This window comes from Megascapheus bottae, chromosome 2 (assembly GCF_031878675.1).
Source record: "Megascapheus bottae isolate mThoBot1 chromosome 2, mThoBot2.hap1, whole genome shotgun sequence".
NCBI classification, from domain to species: domain Eukaryota; kingdom Metazoa; phylum Chordata; class Mammalia; order Rodentia; family Geomyidae; genus Megascapheus; species Megascapheus bottae.
Window position 1 is genome coordinate 33,684,112 of NC_143510.1, and position 18,937 is coordinate 33,703,048.

Sequence of the window (18,937 nt, forward strand, 5' to 3'; positions counted from 1 at the left end):
AATTCTCCTAACCTCAATGCACCTAGCACACGATCACTTTGATTTCAGATTCTAAAATGACTGCTTTAAAGAAAGAAAAGTAGTTTTGAATCCATGAAATGGAGACATAGCTAATCAGAAGTGGGTGACGAGGAGAGGGAGAGGTCATACAGGCTTTGCTGTCACACAAGCCGAGTGTGTGATGAGATGGTTGGCGGAAGATGAATTTGTTACATGACAGGACGGCACAATGTGCTGATGGCCTGGACCTAGGCTTCTGGCTTTGGTTTCAGTTACAAAAATATCTAATCAAGGATACAGAAGGCACGACAGAATTTGCAGAGTGGTGTGAGTTGAGCCACTGACTGTACAGCAGAGAAATCTCCAAGTTCATAAGACAATGGTACCCCTTGGTATCCATTTGGTAATATCCACAAGCAAACAAGAAACCCCAGAAGAGATGTGCTTAGAATCAACTGTCCCTTAGGAGAAGCACTGGGGTGAAGCAGGTTTAGAGAAAAGAGGAGAAGAGGGTAGTTTTTGTATTGTCTGATTTTATTTATTATGCAGATGTATTACTTTTGATTAAAGACAATCAGCAATTGGCTTTCTGTGTGTTTCTGCCCCTCCTAGTTACTCTGGCAGCCAGCAAGAACTGCGGCAGACACACTAGGCCAAGGCAAATGCTCCCCTGATAAAAAGCTGCACATCTGCACCAAAGTTCATGATAGCTCACAAGACAGGAATAAATCTCTAAGGAAGAACTGCACATTTTCAGCTCACCTGCACATCAAGACAGGCTGTCAAACCCAAAATAGGGAGAGAAGGAACTTCCTGTAGAGTATGGAAACAGAGAATGTGGGAAGTCACCCTGAAGCAACCCAGGTCTATGGAGGAAGAGGGTAGGCAGAAAACAGGGCCAGTAGTGTTCCAAGTCTCACCTCCTTATCAACAGAACCCTTACTAAAACCTCCTCTAAGAACTGTTCCTACGCTGAAAGGAAAATATTTTCAATTTGGTCCAGTACAGACACAGAGTTGAGCCTGGAGACAGGGCTAGAGCCAACAGAGGCAGAAGTGCAGGTGGCCTGAGCATCCGTCACTCAGCTGCATGAACCTGCCCGGCAGTACAGCACATAGGTGAGAGCACATATGGGCTTACACTTACACACTTACACACACACACACATGAAAGCCCTTTTTTCTTATAAGCCCAGCCGGGGTACCCACTTACAGGACATGCATCTTGGACAAGCCCCAGAAGGCACCATCTGTCAGCTTGCTGATGTTGTTTCGCTGAAGCTTCAGCACCTCCAAGCTGTCGAGTCCTTGGAACGTGAGGCCTTCAATTAGCCGAATCCGATTCCGATTGAGATCCCTAAAGATAAAGCCACATAGTCACAGAATCAGATGTAGCCAGTCCCAGGCACGCCCAGCTGGAGTTCTGAACCAATGGAGACATCATGGTAAAAGATCTAGGGGAGCCTCACGTAGACCTCCCCAGCACGGAGGCCCAAGCCCTGCTCCAGAGAAGCACGATGGCTGCGTGTGGTCAGCTCCCAGCAGGCCCAGGGAGTCTGAATGTGCTGGCACCCACACCCTCTCCAGGAGGACATCTTCTCCATGATTCTGCAACTGGTCCAGGGCATAACACAGGGAGGCAGATGTCCTAGGTGAGGTGTCTCTGTTTTTAGTAACAGAATTCCATACCAGATGCCTTGAGATTCAAGACAATTGTTACGCTGGATATCAAATGGCAGGAACACTGTCTACTCTGAGTATCGGACAGGCTCTCCACACAGAAGAGACATTACAGCACACAGGAAAGGGGAAGGGGAGACACCAACTATGAAGATATATGTTTGGCTCCTAGCCTCAGTAACAAAAAGATGGCAGGTGGGAGAAATGGTGGGTGGGCTAGATCCATTAGCAACTAAGGGTAAGAGAAAGAAGAACACTGGGCTAGCCAGAAAGCTCTTGGTTTTCCTCAAATGTTTCTACATTGGCCAGGCAACAGCACCCTCATGCCTGTAATCCTAGCTATTCAGGAGGCTGAGGATCATGGTTCAAAGCCAGCCTGAGCATGAAAGTTCCTGAGACTTATCTCCAATTAACCACCAGAAAACTGGAAGTGGTGTTGTGGCTCAAAGTGGTAGAGCGATAGCCTTGAGCTGAAGAGCACAGGGACAGTGCCCACTCCCCGTGAAAAAAAAATATATTTCTACAGCTCAGTCTGTGGAGACTTCTCCACAGACTGAAAAGAGTGAAGTCCTGACCCATCACCCAGGAGAGGTGACGTGCTGCAAGCAGTCACTGGAGCTCTCCCTGTCCTGTGGCCTGCTTGGCCTTCAGCAACTGTTTTGTTCTGTTTAAACCAAAGTTCCGATATTGGTTTATTTTCCTGAAATAAATTCTTAGTCTAGGAAGACAAGATGAAAAACAAAAACAGAAAACAAGTTCACCAGGTTTTGATTAGTAGAGTTTTCTTGAATCTCAATGCAGAACTCTCTGCCATTCTTGAAAGACATTTGGCCTTGGCCACTGAAAAACTATATAAATCCTCTTAACAGAAAATAAGTCAGAGACTGGGAGTTTGGCCTAGTGGTAGAGTGCTTGCCTAGCATGCAAGAAGACCTGAGTTCAATTCCTCGGCACCATATACATAGAAAAAAAAACAACAAAGTAGTGCTGTGGCTCAAGTAGTAGAGCTCTAGCCTTGAGAAAGCCCTAGGACAGTGCTCAGGCCGAGTTCAAGGGAGGGAGGGGGGGAAGGAAGGAAGGAAGTCAGCCAGCTACCCTGTAAAATGAGGTAGTCACCTAATTACTGCTAACCACATTAGCTTTCTTATCAAACTACTCAAGAAGTGTTGAATATATTGTGCCCAAGATAGATGCTGTCCAGGCACCTGTAAAAATGAGACTAAAACCTGTGAGGTAAGAAAGAAATGATGCAGCTTAAGATTAGCCAACACCAGCAAGCCTGCAAGACTCCTGTTTTTGTTTTGGAAAAGGCCAGCAAGGACAAGCATGTATACACTCAGTAGATTTTTTTCTGCAGCAAGCTGACACAAGCTGCCAACACCAGATCCAGCTCTTAATTTGCTTTTAGTAGGTGTTGCCATAGGGCCATTAATGACAGTTTATGCAGCTTCACTGGGGGGAGCAAGGAAAAGGGTCACAATTGGTTCAAGGTCCTTGGGGAAATCTGGCTCCCGTAAAGTTTGGCTAACCTTTAATTAAAGTGCAGGTTTCAATACTCACAATTGTGTCAGCCTGCGAAGCTTGAAGGCTTTCACAGGAAGCTGGGTGATCCTGTTTTTGCTCAGGCGAAGAGTCAGCAGCGACCTTGACAGACCATCAAATGCTCCTGACTCCAGGGTGCTGATGCGGTTGCTCGCCAGGTTTCTGGAAGATTGGGGGGTAGAGGGGGTGGTGAATGTAGTGGCAGTGGGAGGCCTTCCTCCAACATGGGACTCAGCTGGGCCAAGAGCTGGAAGAACATACTAAGATGGGCCAGAGGGACAGAGCTCCACTGAGATGCCTGTCATCCCAGGATTTTGAGGCCCTCCTGACTCCCAGATAGGGAACCAGAGAGAGGCTGTTCAGTGAAGACCTGGAAGTAAGCCTCGCTCCAGCTTGAAGCCCACACAACAGCTGCCTCAGGAGTGACCTGCGGGAGGCAGCCCTCCCTGCCACTGTGACAGGATGAGGAATGCCCTTGGAAGCAGGAAGTCAACTGCTCCTTAGGAAAGGTTAGAGTCAGTTTAATACTTTGGGGAAACAGCCTTTAATTTTGAAGTGGGTCTCACTACATGACTTTACATGAATTTGCATAAACCAACTCCTTTGAATAATTCCAAATGCCTCAAAAAAGCACCCTAAAGAGAGTAGTGTACCAAATCCTTTAGAAAACAAACGGCCCTCCCTCATGGTGCTACACTGAATGGTTGTTTGTGAGGGGCTGACATATGTGGTTACTGAGAGATGTATGTTTTCTAGGAATGTACTCCAGTACACACCGCAGATGCATGCATCTCACTGTGCAATTTGCATCAAGTCACACAAAACGGGAACATAGCAAAGCTGTGTCAAGTTATGCCCACACCTCTCTTCCTGCCTTTCCCAGGCAAGAACTGCTGTTCTGGGTCTTAATGAAAAGGAGAAAGAGTGAGAGAATCTTTTAACCACAGCATGGGGGGCGGGGGAACACAGCTCCTCCAGTCTCTCCATCAGGCAGCGGCCCAGGACAGGGCACTCAAGGACTCTGTCAAATGTGCCTGGACTGTTTGTTCTTAACACTCCAGATTAAAAAACAGTCAGTGTGATGAACACATCAGACACTCACTGCCAACATGCAAAGTCACGTCCTCGATACTCACTTCATGCAGGGAAAAGACATGGCAAGTCGGTTAAGCGGTTGGTGGTTTCTTCCCAAGAAAGGAAGTGCTGCTGGATTCCATCTGAAAGCCCCAACTGAGACCTTCACAGAAGCCAAGGCCTCTTGTGCAATTCTGGTACCTTCTTTTTTTTTTTTAAGTGCCAGTACTGGGACTTGAACTCAGGCCTCTGTGTTTTTGCTTCACTTTTTTGCTCAAGGATGGCACTCTACCAATTGACACACACCTCCACTTGTGACAATTCTGTTGCCTTGATGTAGCCTAACATTAAGGAAATGAATCTACAGGGTCTTAGACAGACTTGAAAAATTCATGTGCCAAGAAGCCTCATCTTCCCTGAAGAAATTCATCATGATGACCTATAAATCAGCCTTACAAACTTCCAAAATTATTCAAAAGCAGTAATGATATAGGGAACAAAAATTACTTAGAATTGGGAAATGTCTTTTTAGCCTCGATTTTCAGGTTCTTTCTCAAAGCAACGCCTACTAACCAGCAGTGGACTATATAAGTGTTCCTCAAAGTGGAACACACATTAAATGAGTAAAGGAGTGGGGCTGGGAGTTTGGCCTAGTGGTAGTGTGCTAGCTCAGCATGCACAAAAACCTGGGTTCGATTCCTTGGTATCACATAAGTAGAAAAAAAGCTGGAAGTGGTGCTGTGGCTCAAATGGTAGAGCTTTGAGTACTCAAGCTTTGAGTTTAAGCCCCACAACTGGCCAAAAAAAAAGAGAAACAGCTCCAGAAATCTCTGGGAGGTCTGGGAGCTCAAAGCACAGAGTGATTGCCTTTCTAAACCTGAAGACTGGTTTAAGTGGTGCACAGTCCTGAACGATATGCACTGGTAAGTTCAAGTAAGCCCACTGCCGTTATGAGTCTTTGAAACACCCTTGAAATGTCTGTCCATGCTTTTCTGGGAGGCGGCCCAATAAATGGGAATTAAGGCAGCTTCTTGGTCACGACAGACCTGGATCTGAGTCATAGCCCTTCCTCTGTGAGGGATGACATTCTTAGTTAAGCTCTCCTTGCCTCAGCTTCCCCTCTGCCTGCAGCATCAGAGGGATGCAGGATTTGGAAATTCTTTATAAATGGGCAACCAGAAGACAAGAGATGCTCTCCCCCACCCACACACCTTGCAGGGAAGCTAAAGGTCTGTACTGTGCTTGCTGATTAAGAAGACTTGACACATACTGGACACACAGTGCACTCAGAGCTGTATAAACTGCTACCCAGCCTGGAAGCTCAACAATGGGCGGGGAGGGCAAAGGAACTCACAGCTCCCGTATGTGCAGTCCATGTGGAAAGCAGGTACTCCGGATTTCTGTGATGTTGTTTGAACTCAGATCCAACACTTCCAAGGACAGGTATGGCTTCAGCTGACTCCCTTCCACGTTCCGAATCCTATTGTGCTGCCTGTGACACATACATGAGGCAATGATGTAAGCATGTGGCATGACTTTTTGCAAGGTACAACACTTTTTGGGTGGTACTTCACTTAGCTACAAACAGTTTTGACTCTTACATAAAATTACAGTTCAGCTTTACATAAAACAGATCTCATGTTCCTTTTCCCATTAAGTTCTCATTGCTGGCTGGGCACTAAAGACTGCACTGGATTTTCTGTCTGGGATAGGTTTTATGATCCGGGTGATGCTCAGTACCAACTGAGAGCACCATGACCAGCATCCGATGTGCAGGTCTCATTCTGGCACCTGGCCCAGCCTCGTAATATTCAAGACTGTAGACACCAGAGACGGAGTTCAGTTTAAAACAACTTATCATTACACACCTCACTGTTTACCACACTTGGCCTGTGCCAAGCATTGTCACAGATGCAAGGGATTTAAAAGAGCACACAAAGATGAGGATGACTAAAAAAGGAAGGTGATCCGACCAGAACCTCTGTTGCTATGGTTCATGACTCCATGTCTCAATTTTTCTACCAGAAAGATGGAAAAAGATGAGACCACAACTGTCATTTCAAGGATCCAGTCTGAAACCAAGCTAAGCAACTAGCAGTGTTGAATAACTAGAGTGTTGAATATTTACTGCCTCCCAAGAAAAGTAGCTTCCACGATGGTTTATTTACATCTTGAATCCTCTTTTCATCAAGTCCAAAATCCAACCAGCCACCTCATAGTTACTACTCAGAAGGGCAGAGTGAAACCACTCTGTTGTGGTTTTGGCTCTGCCTGGCAGATTCACCATTGCAGCCCTGACTCCAACAGCAGATACTCAAGAGTGCTACATGGTAGAGCTGGGCCTGTGGGTCCCAGTCACTCACTTGGGCCAGCTGTGAGTAAACCCTCCAGCCAATCAAAGCTTTCTCGAATACAGACAAGCAAGCCAGGCGTCACTTACCAAGTGGCATCTCCTTTAAATAAACACTTGACCAAAATCAGTTCCAACAGGCATAAACAAGGACCTCTTTCCCAGAAACCTAGGGCTTCTCCTTAACTCCCCTAGTTGTTTTTTGCCCCCCCCACTCCCAGTCCCAGAAATTCATTTACAAAGCCACAGCCCTGCTACTCAGAATAATGGAAGGACCTTTTCCCTCCACTCTATTCCCAGCCTTGAAAGCTACTTCCTTTGAGTTCTTTATTAAGTTCTTTAATAAAGGCAGTCTCTTCCGTTTTCTGACTCCAAAAGAAAAAGAAAGAAAGAAAACCTTTATTATGCAAAATATGGGGGGAGAAAAAAAAAAACACGAAAAAGGCCATGCTGAGCCTCATCCGGGAACTGTGAATACAGTACCAAGGAGCCAAGAACCAGGGATCTGGAATCAGGAGGTATGAGACTTCTCAGTCCAAGGATGCACAAAGAGGGGTCTTGGCATACTCAGGCCCAACACAGGCAAAGCCATCTGGACAGCTGGGGGCCCTGGACACTTCTCACACCATCCTGTCTCCCACTGGGCCCTCACAGAACCTACTCTGGCTCCTGGGTCTTTCTTCTTTGTATTACACCTTTCTTCTTTCTTTCAGTCTATTTATTCACTGAATCAAATATTCTGGGCCTGACTCTGGATAATGGACATGTCTTTTTCACAAGCTGGGGAAAGTTCTCCACTTACTAGAATAGGCAGCCATGGAGATGGAGTGAGGAAGGGACAATGACTGGAAGAATGACAGGGAAGAAGGACTCAGGGCAGCAGGAAGGACAGCACTTTACCCAGCCTGGAAGTTGTGAAGCAAAGGCCTGTGAGTGGGCGGCTGAGTCTGAGTCTGGGCCAGGCAGGAAAGCAGGGAGCCTCAGTCAGACTGTGCGGCTGTACCACACCCGGAAACAGATCAAGCTAGAGCTGGGACAGGCCTTACCATGGGCTAAGAAAGAGCGGTGGCACAAAAGAATAAGAAGGGGCTATAGGAACTAGAGATTAAAGCTGGTGAAACCAAGCTTTCTAGTGCAGAGAGGGCAAGAGTCAAATGTGCAGGCCTCTGGCTTCACCTTTTACCCAGCCCAGCAACCTGTCAGAGCCTACTAAGCACAGGTCAGTTTTGCTACCCCCCCCCCCCAGACTACTTAACAGAAACATCTGATAAGGAAGGAATACCCAGAGGACAGGCAGCCCTCTGCTCTGTCCATAAATTCAAGAGACTGCAGAAAAAAAAAAGTCTGCACTGAACACCATCACCACTCCCTAGCAAAACAGCATTAACATGCATGCATTTGCCCTGATTAGATGTTCAAAAGTAATTTGGAGATTATTTGAAGTTTACAGGAGGGTCCATGGGCTTGAGTGTCCATGAATTTGGGGGTTTGTGGGGGCCATCCCAGATGGCTAAGTGGGCAAAAGCACTGGAGGCTCACATTTGTAAGTCTAGGTACTTACAAAGCTGAGACCTGAGGATCACAGTTCAAAGTCAGTGTGCACAGAAAAGTTGTGGAGACTCTTATCTCCAATTAACAACAACAACAACAACAACAACAAAACAAAAAACAAGAAGTGGAGTTGCAGCTCCAGTGGTAGAATACTAGCCTTGAGTTTGAGCTCCGGGACTGGAATGCTCACTCCCAAGTACATATACATGCACGGGTGCAGGTGTGGGCGTGCGCATGCACACGCACACGCACACACGCGCGCGCGCACACACACACACACACTGAACAATAGACACTTCCCCAAAGAAAATATATAAATGGCCAACAAGTATATGAAAAGATGTGCAAAGTCAGTATTCATTAAAGAAGTGAAATCAGGGTGGCTACTAATGGATGGGTTGAAAAGAAAGACAATAGGCTGGGAGTTTGGCTTAGTGGTAGAGTGCTTGTTTTGTATGCACGAAGACCCAGGTTCAATTCCTTGGTGCCACATACAGAGAAAAAGCCAGAAGTGGTGCTTTGGCTCAAGTGGGAGGGCTCTAGCCTTGAGAAAGCCCAAGGACAGTGCTCAGGCCCTGAGTTCAAGCCACGGACTGGCGGACTGGCAGACTGGCAGGCTGGCAGGCAGGCAGGCAGGCAGGCAGGAAGGGAGGGAGGGAGGGAGGGAGAAAAAAGTGAGGGGAAGGAGGAAAGGAAGACAGACTACATAACAAATTTGTGAGAAGATCTACAACTGAGGTGCTCATGCTGGAAAAAAAAAATATGGTAGAACTGCTGAACACAGAGATAAGGACTCCTCGAAAAAGCCAACGTAGTCACCTGTGGTCCAGCACATCTGAGGTCTAAAAGGACTATAAACTGGTTGAAAGGAAAGCTTTGCACATCCATGCTCATGAAAACATCATTCCCAGTATCCAAAAGATGAAATAAATCCAGCAATAGATGGATTGATGAAATACAGTATAAACGTCCACAGAATATCACTCAGCCATTAAAAACAGGAAATTCTGCCACGTGCCACTGAAATGTATTCTCCTTGAGGACATTATACTATGTGAAACAAGTCAGTTACAAAAACCTAGATACTGTGGTTAAAGTAGTTAAATTCACAGAAGCAAAAAGGCATTTGCCAGAGAATGGGGAGCTCGGACAATGAGAAACTGCTGTTTACCTGACAGGGGACTTTAGTGTTAACAAAACGGAAGAACTTCTGGAGACGAGTTGCACAACAAGAATGTACTTAACTCTATTGAACTCTACACTTAAATTTTATGTTATGTGTATTTTACCACAATTTGTAAACAAAACAAAACACAAGTAAGCCCACAGGACTTTTCTTCCTAAAACAAATGACTCTCATGCCTTTCTTAGTGGTAAACTTTTACAATGGCAGTCAGGGTCCATGTTACCTTACCCCATCCCCCAACTCCTCTTGCTCTATGCTCTGCCCCACACCGGCCTTCAGACCAGCCATGGTTCAGGAACTTCTACCTGCTGCTCCCATGGCCTGCAAACACATCCTCAGAGACACACTTGCGACCCACGGCCTTGCCTCCTTCCCAACCTTATCCATTCTTCCCTTCGTGCCACGACCTTACCCAGCCACCCTCACGAAAACCTCAGCCTCTTCACCACACACATGCTGCTTCATTTTTCTCAGGAGACCTAATGCCATCTAACCTATTAGTAACTGCTTCTCTCCAGTTTAATGTTTGTCTCCCACCATGATGGAATTCTATGTGGATCTGTTTTTTTTTCCTCTGTAATTATTTATTATGGTTTGAACTCATGGTATTGCACTTATGGGCATGTACTGTACCACTTGAGCCACACACACCCTCCTTTTTTGTTGTTGTTTTGGTGTAGTTCCCCCCTCCCCCCATAGGATGTCGTGCATTTTACCAGAGGCTGGCCTTAGATGGTGATCTACCCACCCCAGCTCCTGCAGAGCTGGGGTAATAACTGTTCACCATCTTCCCTGGCGTACTGGTTGAGGTGAGGTCTAGCCACAGCTGGCCTCCAACCATATCCTCCTATCTCTACTTCCCAAGCCGCTGAGACAACAGGCACAAGTCACCTCCCTGCCCCTTCTAGATTCAGCATTGGGTTTTGAACTCAAGGTCTTTCCCACTTGGGCCATGATCCAGGCTTTTGACTGCTTTGTTCGCTTGTACTTCCTGCCACTGGAAAAGCCTGAGGGATGCAGGTGTTCACTAAATATTTGATGAATGAATCACGAAGAATGAGTCTAGGTTACATGAGGAAGGGCTGAGGATGTAAAAGAAACCCACGCAAGCCTAGTAACTCAGGCAGGAGACTTCAGAACGGGAGGAGAGAGTTCGCCAGAGGTCTTCTAATAGTCCTGCCCAGACTCCAAACTCCAGGTCCATGACAGCTCCAAGAACCACAGGCCTCTTGTGTGCCACCCCACACTGCTGCATGCCACCCTCTCTGCTGTTGACTGCCACCCACACCCTGACCAAACCTTCCTTGGGGTCATCTCTGCGCTCTGCCTTGCAGGGCAAGGACTCCTCCACATGATGTGTCTTCAGGAGCCTGGCAAATCTACACAAGGCCCTAGAAGCCCTGTCCTTAGGAACAGCACTGTGGAAGAGTGCTGGTGAGTACTGCCACCGAGTTCACGCCCCAGCACAACACTCCCAGGTGTGACTCTTGGAGGAGCCTCCTATGTAAATGGAGTATCGAGTTCTATGCTCCCACTCTGGCTGGTGTGACCTGACATGTAACAGTTGCTCAATAAAACGAGCCTTTGTTTTTATTAGTCATATTTGTATCCTCAGAACCAAGCTGAAGATCTGGTTTATAGGAGGTGTTCTGGAAAAAGAAAACACCATTAATGAATGGCTGGTTCTCCCCAATGCCTTTGCCACATTTCAATGCAATCAGGCAGGCCTGGCTACCCTCTTAGGAACAAAGGGTTGACTCAGAGCTCTCTCGTAGCTTTATGCATGAAACAGACTTGCTCCAGCTGCACAATGTTAAAACACAGACACAGAGAACCAGCAGACTGTCTTAGGGAACCATGCTTCAAAGCAAATCCAGCTTGCAACTTCAGCAAGACTCAGGGGAGCAAGAGAATCAAATGGCCCCTGGAACAGCTGGACCATGTATCCTCCTCACTCCCACAGCAAGCCCGTGTCCCTAGTCAAAATGTCAATCTCCCAATGCCACCTTTCCAGGACTGGCCTATCCACAACACTGCCTCCAGGTCTGCACATGAAGAATGGATAGTGTCCCCACTTCAAAGGAAGGTCCACCCATGTTACACAGCCAGTGCCTGTTACAACCTATCTGCTGCCCTGATTGACCCAGCAGCCCAGTTTTATGAGGATGCCCACATTCTCAACGTAGTGTTCAAGCACAGATGGGCTTCACATCACAACGCATCAACCAGGAAGGCCCACAGGAACTGTTGTAACCTCCCAGTCCTGTTTCAATTCAGACTGCCGAATGCCTATCACCTACGTAGCAAACACTGGGGGAAATACCAAGGAAATCGTGCGTCGATTTGAAGAGGTAAGTACTATTACCACTGCCATTCAGATTACTAGAAATCTGATGCTCAGAGTTGGCTGCAACCACCCTGAAGTCACATGGCGTGGAAACGAGGAGGCAAGATGCAAATTCAGGGGAGTATGACTCCACCTAGTCCACTCAAGAGGCTCTTTCTCTCCAGCATTAATCTTTCAGGGCACTAACCTAGTCACACCCATAAGCCTTCAGAAAAGTCTGACTAAGTGTGAATGCTAAAACTGGCTATTTCTCTGTCATTTCACCCAGGTCTGTGTAAATGAATTCTACCAGATGCCCCAGATTCTGTATCAGCTTCCTGGAGTCCTGGGTGTGCAGGCCCTGAGTCCCAGGCTCAACAAGCACAGCAGATGGAACTAGAGTTCTCCTTGTGGATGCTCCAGCAGCTCCCATGAGGTCCTGTCTTCACAGCTGCCTAAACTTACCCTGCATTCCCAGCCAGCAGCACAGGGAAGACTTGCAAAGATTCCCACTTAAGTGTAAGAAAAGGTGAGGACAGTAGTGCACTGCCAGCAAGTGCTGTGCTGGGAAACTGAGCTACTAGCCACATCAAAGGAGCTCTCCTAAAATCAATGTTTCTGCAGTTAAAGGGACAGGACTGGGGAATCATCAGGTCACATGGTTTTCCCTTCTATCCAGTGTCAGTTTACCCACCCTCTAGGGAGAGGAGAGCTTAGTACAGCAGAAGTCTATTAAACCAACACCTGTTAAAGACTTCAAAAATAAAATCGGTCTTCAAAGGCAGAGAGCAGGCCAGATAAGCTGTCCTCATTTGGTTACATTCTCAGAGCTGATGTTAAATTAGACAGTAAAACAGACAGAGGCATTTGAAACCAACACTTGAAACTTTCTACCATAACTGATGGCTCCACTCTGATTCCGTGAAAACCTAAGTTTGCAAGTTACTCCAGTTAGTGGCAGCAAAGATCTCACGACACAGGAAACAGACAGGAAGAAAGGGTGATGAGATCAAACTCAGAATGGCAAGATGGGTCAATTCTGACTCCAGAATTATGCACCTATTGTCTACAGCAGGGATCCTCTGTAACGAGCCAGCAGGTGAATATTTTAAGCTTTATGGGTTACACAATCTGTGTTGTAACTACTCAGCTCCACGGTGTAGTGTCCAAGCAGATTCAGACAGTAATTCACCAGTGCAGCCATCTTCTACTAAAACTTGACTTAAAAAATAAGCAGTAAACCATGACAGGCCCACTAACTATAACTTGCTGTCAGTAATAACAGGACAACCAGTTTGGGTTTGGTTTGTGGGGAGCCAGATTCTAACTGTAGCTCTAATGCTAGAAGGTTGAGCCTGTGTATAAATCACTCTTTATGGTTTAACCAACTACAAAATGAGCCAAACCCCTCTCTGCTGAAGAGAGAAAACCATCTGTTTCTCTCTATAGTGTCCATCTCAGACATCACTAATCAATCTTTTTTGATGTCTTTTCCACTTCTTCAGAAAGTGAAATGGAACCCAGGTCTACACATCTTCATGTTCCTGAAAAGATGATCCACTGGAAAAGACAGGAAACAAGGTTATAGAATATAAGACATTCACAATATATGTCCTTTCTTTTTAGCACTGCCAATTACTTCAAAACACAGGGCCAATTCACCAATCCTAACATCTAAGTAGAGATGACTTTCAGGTCTTCCAAACTATCATGGTAACTGTCCACTCCTTGAGGGTGGACTCTAACCAGAAACAGCAAACCTTCCATAATTTTACTTAAACACCCAAATTAGGGCTCTTGCCCGGATTTCTAGCCAGAAACAGTTTCATGCAATGTAGGTCTGGAATGGGAAAAAGTTGGACTTTCCATACCTCCTATGCTCCCACCCCCATTCCAATAATACCCAGAACCCACTATGGTTCTGGCAGACATAATTAATCAAACACCCTGACAGCTCCAAACACCCTACCAGCACTTTGCCCACCTTATTCTTACTCTGAGAATCGTCCAAAGATTCTTAACCTTAGCACAGGGCCCACTGCCACCTATAGCAACCACTCCAAGGTCTGGGCAGAATGACTCAAGTCTTACACCCATCTGTATCTGTCAGGTGACGCTACAGCTCAGCTTAACATGCTCTATACAGAACTCCCACACAGTGAGGCAAGTGACATGCTAGAGAGTAAAACTCAAAGTGAGGCGGAGCAGCCCTGATGCTTATCATAGAGTCTCTACGGTCTGACTGCAAACAACTGAAGATACTGACCTTCTAAGAACACACTGAATATGTAAACAGTCTTTGTCAAACAACACAGACACCACCAGAGAGGCCAAGTGTCTCCAGTTACTTCATCCCAACTATGAAAGCTGTCCTGAGAGATGCATACATTATATGTGCAGAGTTCAAGGTAACCCACAAAACCACTGCTTACTTCAAGACAGAGACCAATATCAGTAACCCAGAAGTCTCTCTCCTGCCATTTTCCTGATTCCCCAAAGTGGAAACTAGAGAACTTCTGCCTTCTATGATTAATGTAACTTTTTTAGTGTGCTTTATATACACAAAATTGCTCTGTGCATACTCTCCTGTATCTGGCTATTTTCACTCAACATGTTTAAGATCCATCTACCAGGTTGCTCTTTATTATAATATTTCTTTTGAAAAAAAATACAGCATTTCTTTTGAAAAATTTACTTCTTCATTCCATTATTGGTAAACACTAAACTATTTCCAGCTTGGGCTGCAGCAAAATCTCCAGCTCTACAACAAAGCTGGTTGTCATCTGCTAGCCTTCTGTGGTGCTCATATGTAAGGGCTTCTCTTACAACCACACAAGCTCTATGAACGGTATTGTTACACAATGTCACCTACCACGTGAGGACAAAGTTAGCCCAATGAGACACTGGGGATGTTCTTTGAAACCTTAACGCCAGCAGGCGTGCCTATAATCCTAGCTACTCAGGAGGCTGAGATGTAAGAATCGCTATTCAAAGCCAGCTGAAAGTGGAGCTGTGGCTCAAGTAGTAGAACGCTAGTCTTGAGCCAAAAAGTTCAGGGATAGTGCCCAGGCCATCAGTTTGAATCCCGGAATTGGCATCAAAAAATAATAAAGCAAAATGCCTGAGGTTAAAATAAATCTTTAAAAAAAATAGTGTGTGTGCATAGGCATGTGCTTCATTCAACCACATTTCTCACTTCATCTACCTACATCCCTGCCTGTACCTCACTAAAAAGTATTAAGAATACAGCCTGGGCACAGAACATGGGTAACTTACTGGAGTGTCAAAAATAATTCCTTTTTTAAGTGAGGATGTAAGGAGCATCAACAATACTTATAAGAACCAAACTAGCAAAAATGTCAAGACCAGAACGTACAGAATTGCTTTCCAAACCCAGACTAAGGAAAGGCTCTTGTCTCAAGCTGAGTCAAGACCATCACCATTTCACTAGCCTGCTTTACATCTATCTCCTAACACATGAAAACCAAAACCATCTGCTCCATCGCATAAATTGATGATCCACTTGAAGAAACCAGTATCTCGTAAGAAATGGCCCAGCCTGGATTATTTGTGGGACAGGAAATGAGAGTCAGAATAAGCAGGTCTCTCTCTCTCTTGCTCACTCCCTCTTTCCCCTGCTGCTGGTGAATCACTAGTTCCCTGGGGAATTTTGGCAGATTCTCAGCCTGGCTGCAGATGACGTTCCTGATCTGTTTATTCAGGTGGAGATCGGAGAAAAAACAAGAGCAGTCAGTCCAGTGGCCGGATAAACAGCCTCCTCCAGGCAAGGTCAGCCCCTTCGAAGGCAGGACTGGGCTATGTCAATCAACTTCCCAGACCTCTCACTTCCTTTATGGTCATCATCGACTTGGGGTCTTCAACAGACAGTTTCCATTAACTATTTGCAAAGATCTGATATCCCAGCCCATGCCAGTGCCTAGTCCCAAGAGCCAGATACCCATCAGCTTGTGCCTATTAAGCTAAAAGCCCAAGGTCTGAAATGAAAAGGCTAGAGTCAATCAAAAGACAGCTACTACTGACCTGTGAGAAGTCCACAATGAACCTTGCCCATGAATCAATCCTAACTTACAGAATGTTTCTGTATTTCATTTTAAGATGCATAAGTAAAAACAGTAATAAAAAAACCCACTCCTGAGGAAATGTACATTATTAAATAAAAGAAGTCCGTATGAAAAAAATTAGTATCTACTGTATGATTCCAAATACATGACATTCTGAGAAAGGTCAAACTATGTAGACAGAATTCTGCCAACAGTAAGAATGATCATTGGAGGCCAGGGCCCAGAAATGAGCAGGTAAAAGGGAGGAATTTTAGAGAAGTAACTTTCTGTGATACTGTAATATCCGTACATGTCACAATATATTTGTCAAACTCACAGAAAATACAATGGCCAGCAGGTTACTCTCAAGTAATTTAAGGTAACAATGTATCAATATTGGTTTAGCAAATGCATCCAATGTACCAATCAAACCAAAAAGTTAATCATAGAGAAGACAAAGCACTGGGGGAAATAAGAGAGCCCAGAAGGGAATCTGGTAATGCTCTGTACTTTCCAATTTTTTTTTTATAAGCCTGAATGGCTCTCCAAGTATTTTTTTTTTTTAATCCTAAAATGGTAAGTAGTCTTCAGGTCAACATGAGGAGAATGAAAGCTACCCGTGGCCTCTATCTTATTTATTGCCATTTCCTTGGCACCCAGGAAAAAAAATGCTTAGGATATAAAAGGTGCTCAACCAATATTTGTTGAGTAAACAAATGAATTAGAATGCTGGTTCAATCTCATGAAGATTACATAGATTAAAACTGATACAAGACCAACCAGCCTACTAAAAACTTCTACAAGGAAAATAAGATGTAACATAGAGTTAGCTTTCATTACTTTCAGCAGGGATGCTGGCAGACGTGTTTAGAATTGTCAGTAACTTCACTTATCAATTTGCCCGAACACTGACATTCATCAACCAGCCTGGGCTGGCAACCCCTAGGCTCTACTTGTCTTAGGTTGATGGAAACTCCCTTTTGGCCCTGGCCAGGAACTGGCTGTCAGAGCAGGTGGACCCACCTGAGCTCCAGTTGTGCAGCTTCTTTCCACTCCTGCCCAGGAGTTCCAACCAGACATCGCTGACCTGAATTACTCTGCAAGCCATGTCTGGTCAGCACTCCTGAGAGAGGCCAAACTACCTTGACATTGGTGGGGCTTCTAAGGACTTGAGGAGTCCCTTCCATGCCTGCAGGGACGGAATTTGTCCTGGCATTTAGGAAGGGGAAAGCAGTACCAAGTTGAGTCAGGCAACAGGAAGGCAAGGACGAGTCACCTACACATATGGATACCTGTGGAAGAGAAATGTCTAGCGTATTTCTCATGTCTATAAATCCTAGTTATTCAGAAGGCTGAGATCTGACGATGAAGGTTTTAAGCAAGCCTGGACAGGAAAATCCATGGACTTATATCTCCAATTAACCACCAAAAGGCTAGAAGTGAAGCCTATGACCTCAGTGGTATGGTGCCAACCTTAAGCACAAAAGTTCAGGTTACAGAGCCTAAGGTATTGGGTTCAAGCCCCAGGACTGACCAGGAATCTGACCAGAGTCAACATGACCTCCTAAATGATTTCTCCTAAATGAATCAGTGTCATACTCTTTTTCATTTCATTTTTGTTTGCCTTTCCTTGTTAAATGACTACCTCATATACTATAGGTGTTCCTGTAAGACCTCAACCCTCACGAGTGTCGGTCCTAGCCTGCGTTTGGGAGAACACCAAACTGCCAAACTGCAAGCATGTTGAGCCACCAATCCTGGCACACTCAGGGAGCCCGAGATGGTTGGCCTGACCTCGCCTGACTTCTCACTGAGATTAAGTCTAAGGTCACTCTGCTTACAACTGTTCAGGTCCTGAACCTGTGCTTCTTTATCTCTCTCTAGGGAAGGAGGAAAAAAACTTCAACTTGAAACAGCAAGAGAAGCACAGAATGAGCTGAGCTACTATCTACCCAAGAAACAGACAAGGTGGAAAATGAAAAGGGCCAATAAGCAGGGAGAAGACTCCATAAGGGTAGCATTTCTAACTGGCCTGCTACAACCCAGAGGTTCTTTCCCAGCGAAGGTGGGGAGAATCCCACGCCCAGAGCACGTGGTGTCAGAGTGAGAGCACTTCCCCAGCAGGGACCCCCTACTGCCACGGGCCACAAATGCTGCTCATCACTGGGGGAAGAGAGGGAGGAGGGTTGCAGAGGTCCAAGACCAATGGGCTCTGTCAGTAGTTTTTATGGCATTTCTGATGATTTTTACCAATCAGGATGTGAATAAACAGAATCGCAAATGAGAAACAACAGGGTGACTTCATTCCACATTCCCAAACAACACAGCCTCTTTCAAGGTCCGCCCTTCCGTTTCGCCTTCAGGCATACCCAGCATACTCAGACAAATGTCCATACCACCATGTGAAACTGAAAAGCTGGATTCAGGGCTGACAATCTGGGTGACAGTGGCTTTCAAAGAACTAGGTGAAAAATGTAGGAAATACTACAGGTGGCTCTCAGACAGAGTATGTGGCCACATGGAATTACCCTTTCTTCTGTTTTGCACAGGACTGTACTGTGTCTGTTAACTAGGGAAATAAAGTAAATTTCTATTTACAGAGCAGTTACTGTGAACTTAGACACTGAACTGTGGTCCCGATCCTTTAGTAGAATGCCTGGGCCACAGGGTGAGGAGTAGCAGGGCCAACCTCAGCAGTGCCAACCCTAGATGCCACTGAGGATCTTGGGAGATTCTGGGGTTCAGAGTCTCCTCTGGACCCTCTGTACCCGGACAATCTCATGGCACATGAATCTGCTCCTGGTGGTGACAACTTCAAAGGGCTTTTGTACTGGAGCCTGGGATGGAGCCCTGGGGCGCCTGCAGCTGCCAGGAAATGATTCCAAAGCCACAGTTTCTGCACAGGGCAGCTTCTGCTGGCCCCTCAGTCCCAAAGGGCATCCTGCACCTTCCTCAGCAGAAAGAGTAACAGACGGGGAAGTGGCCTTCCCACAGGCTCACTACCTCACTGAGCTTCCACAGCCAGACTCTGCTCCCCATCCTGCAGGTGGGGAGGCTGAGGCACAAGAGGCTAGCTCACTGCCCAGGGCAGCAGCACTGGCCAGGAAGGGAGCCCACAACAGGCAGCCACATCCTGCACTACCACTACAACTGCCTCATCATGCAGGC

The 18,937-nt window shown here is 46.0% G+C and overlaps 1 protein-coding gene across 3 annotated transcripts in view; it reads right to left on the minus strand.

Annotated features, from left to right (window-relative positions):
* The window catches only part of Lrig1 (leucine rich repeats and immunoglobulin like domains 1), a 101,781-nt gene that overhangs the window by 22,086 nt on the left and 60,758 nt on the right, over positions 1 to 18,937 (minus strand). For all 3 annotated transcript variants that reach the window (XM_090323763.1, XM_090323755.1, XM_090323772.1), the window contains exons 4-6: positions 5,650 to 5,787; positions 3,240 to 3,383; positions 1,213 to 1,356 (exon numbers count right to left, since the gene is read on the minus strand). In XM_090323763.1, coding sequence (XP_090179889.1) covers positions 1,213 to 1,356; positions 3,240 to 3,383; positions 5,650 to 5,787 — 426 coding nt within the window. The remainder of the gene's footprint in view (positions 1 to 1,212; positions 1,357 to 3,239; positions 3,384 to 5,649; positions 5,788 to 18,937) is intronic.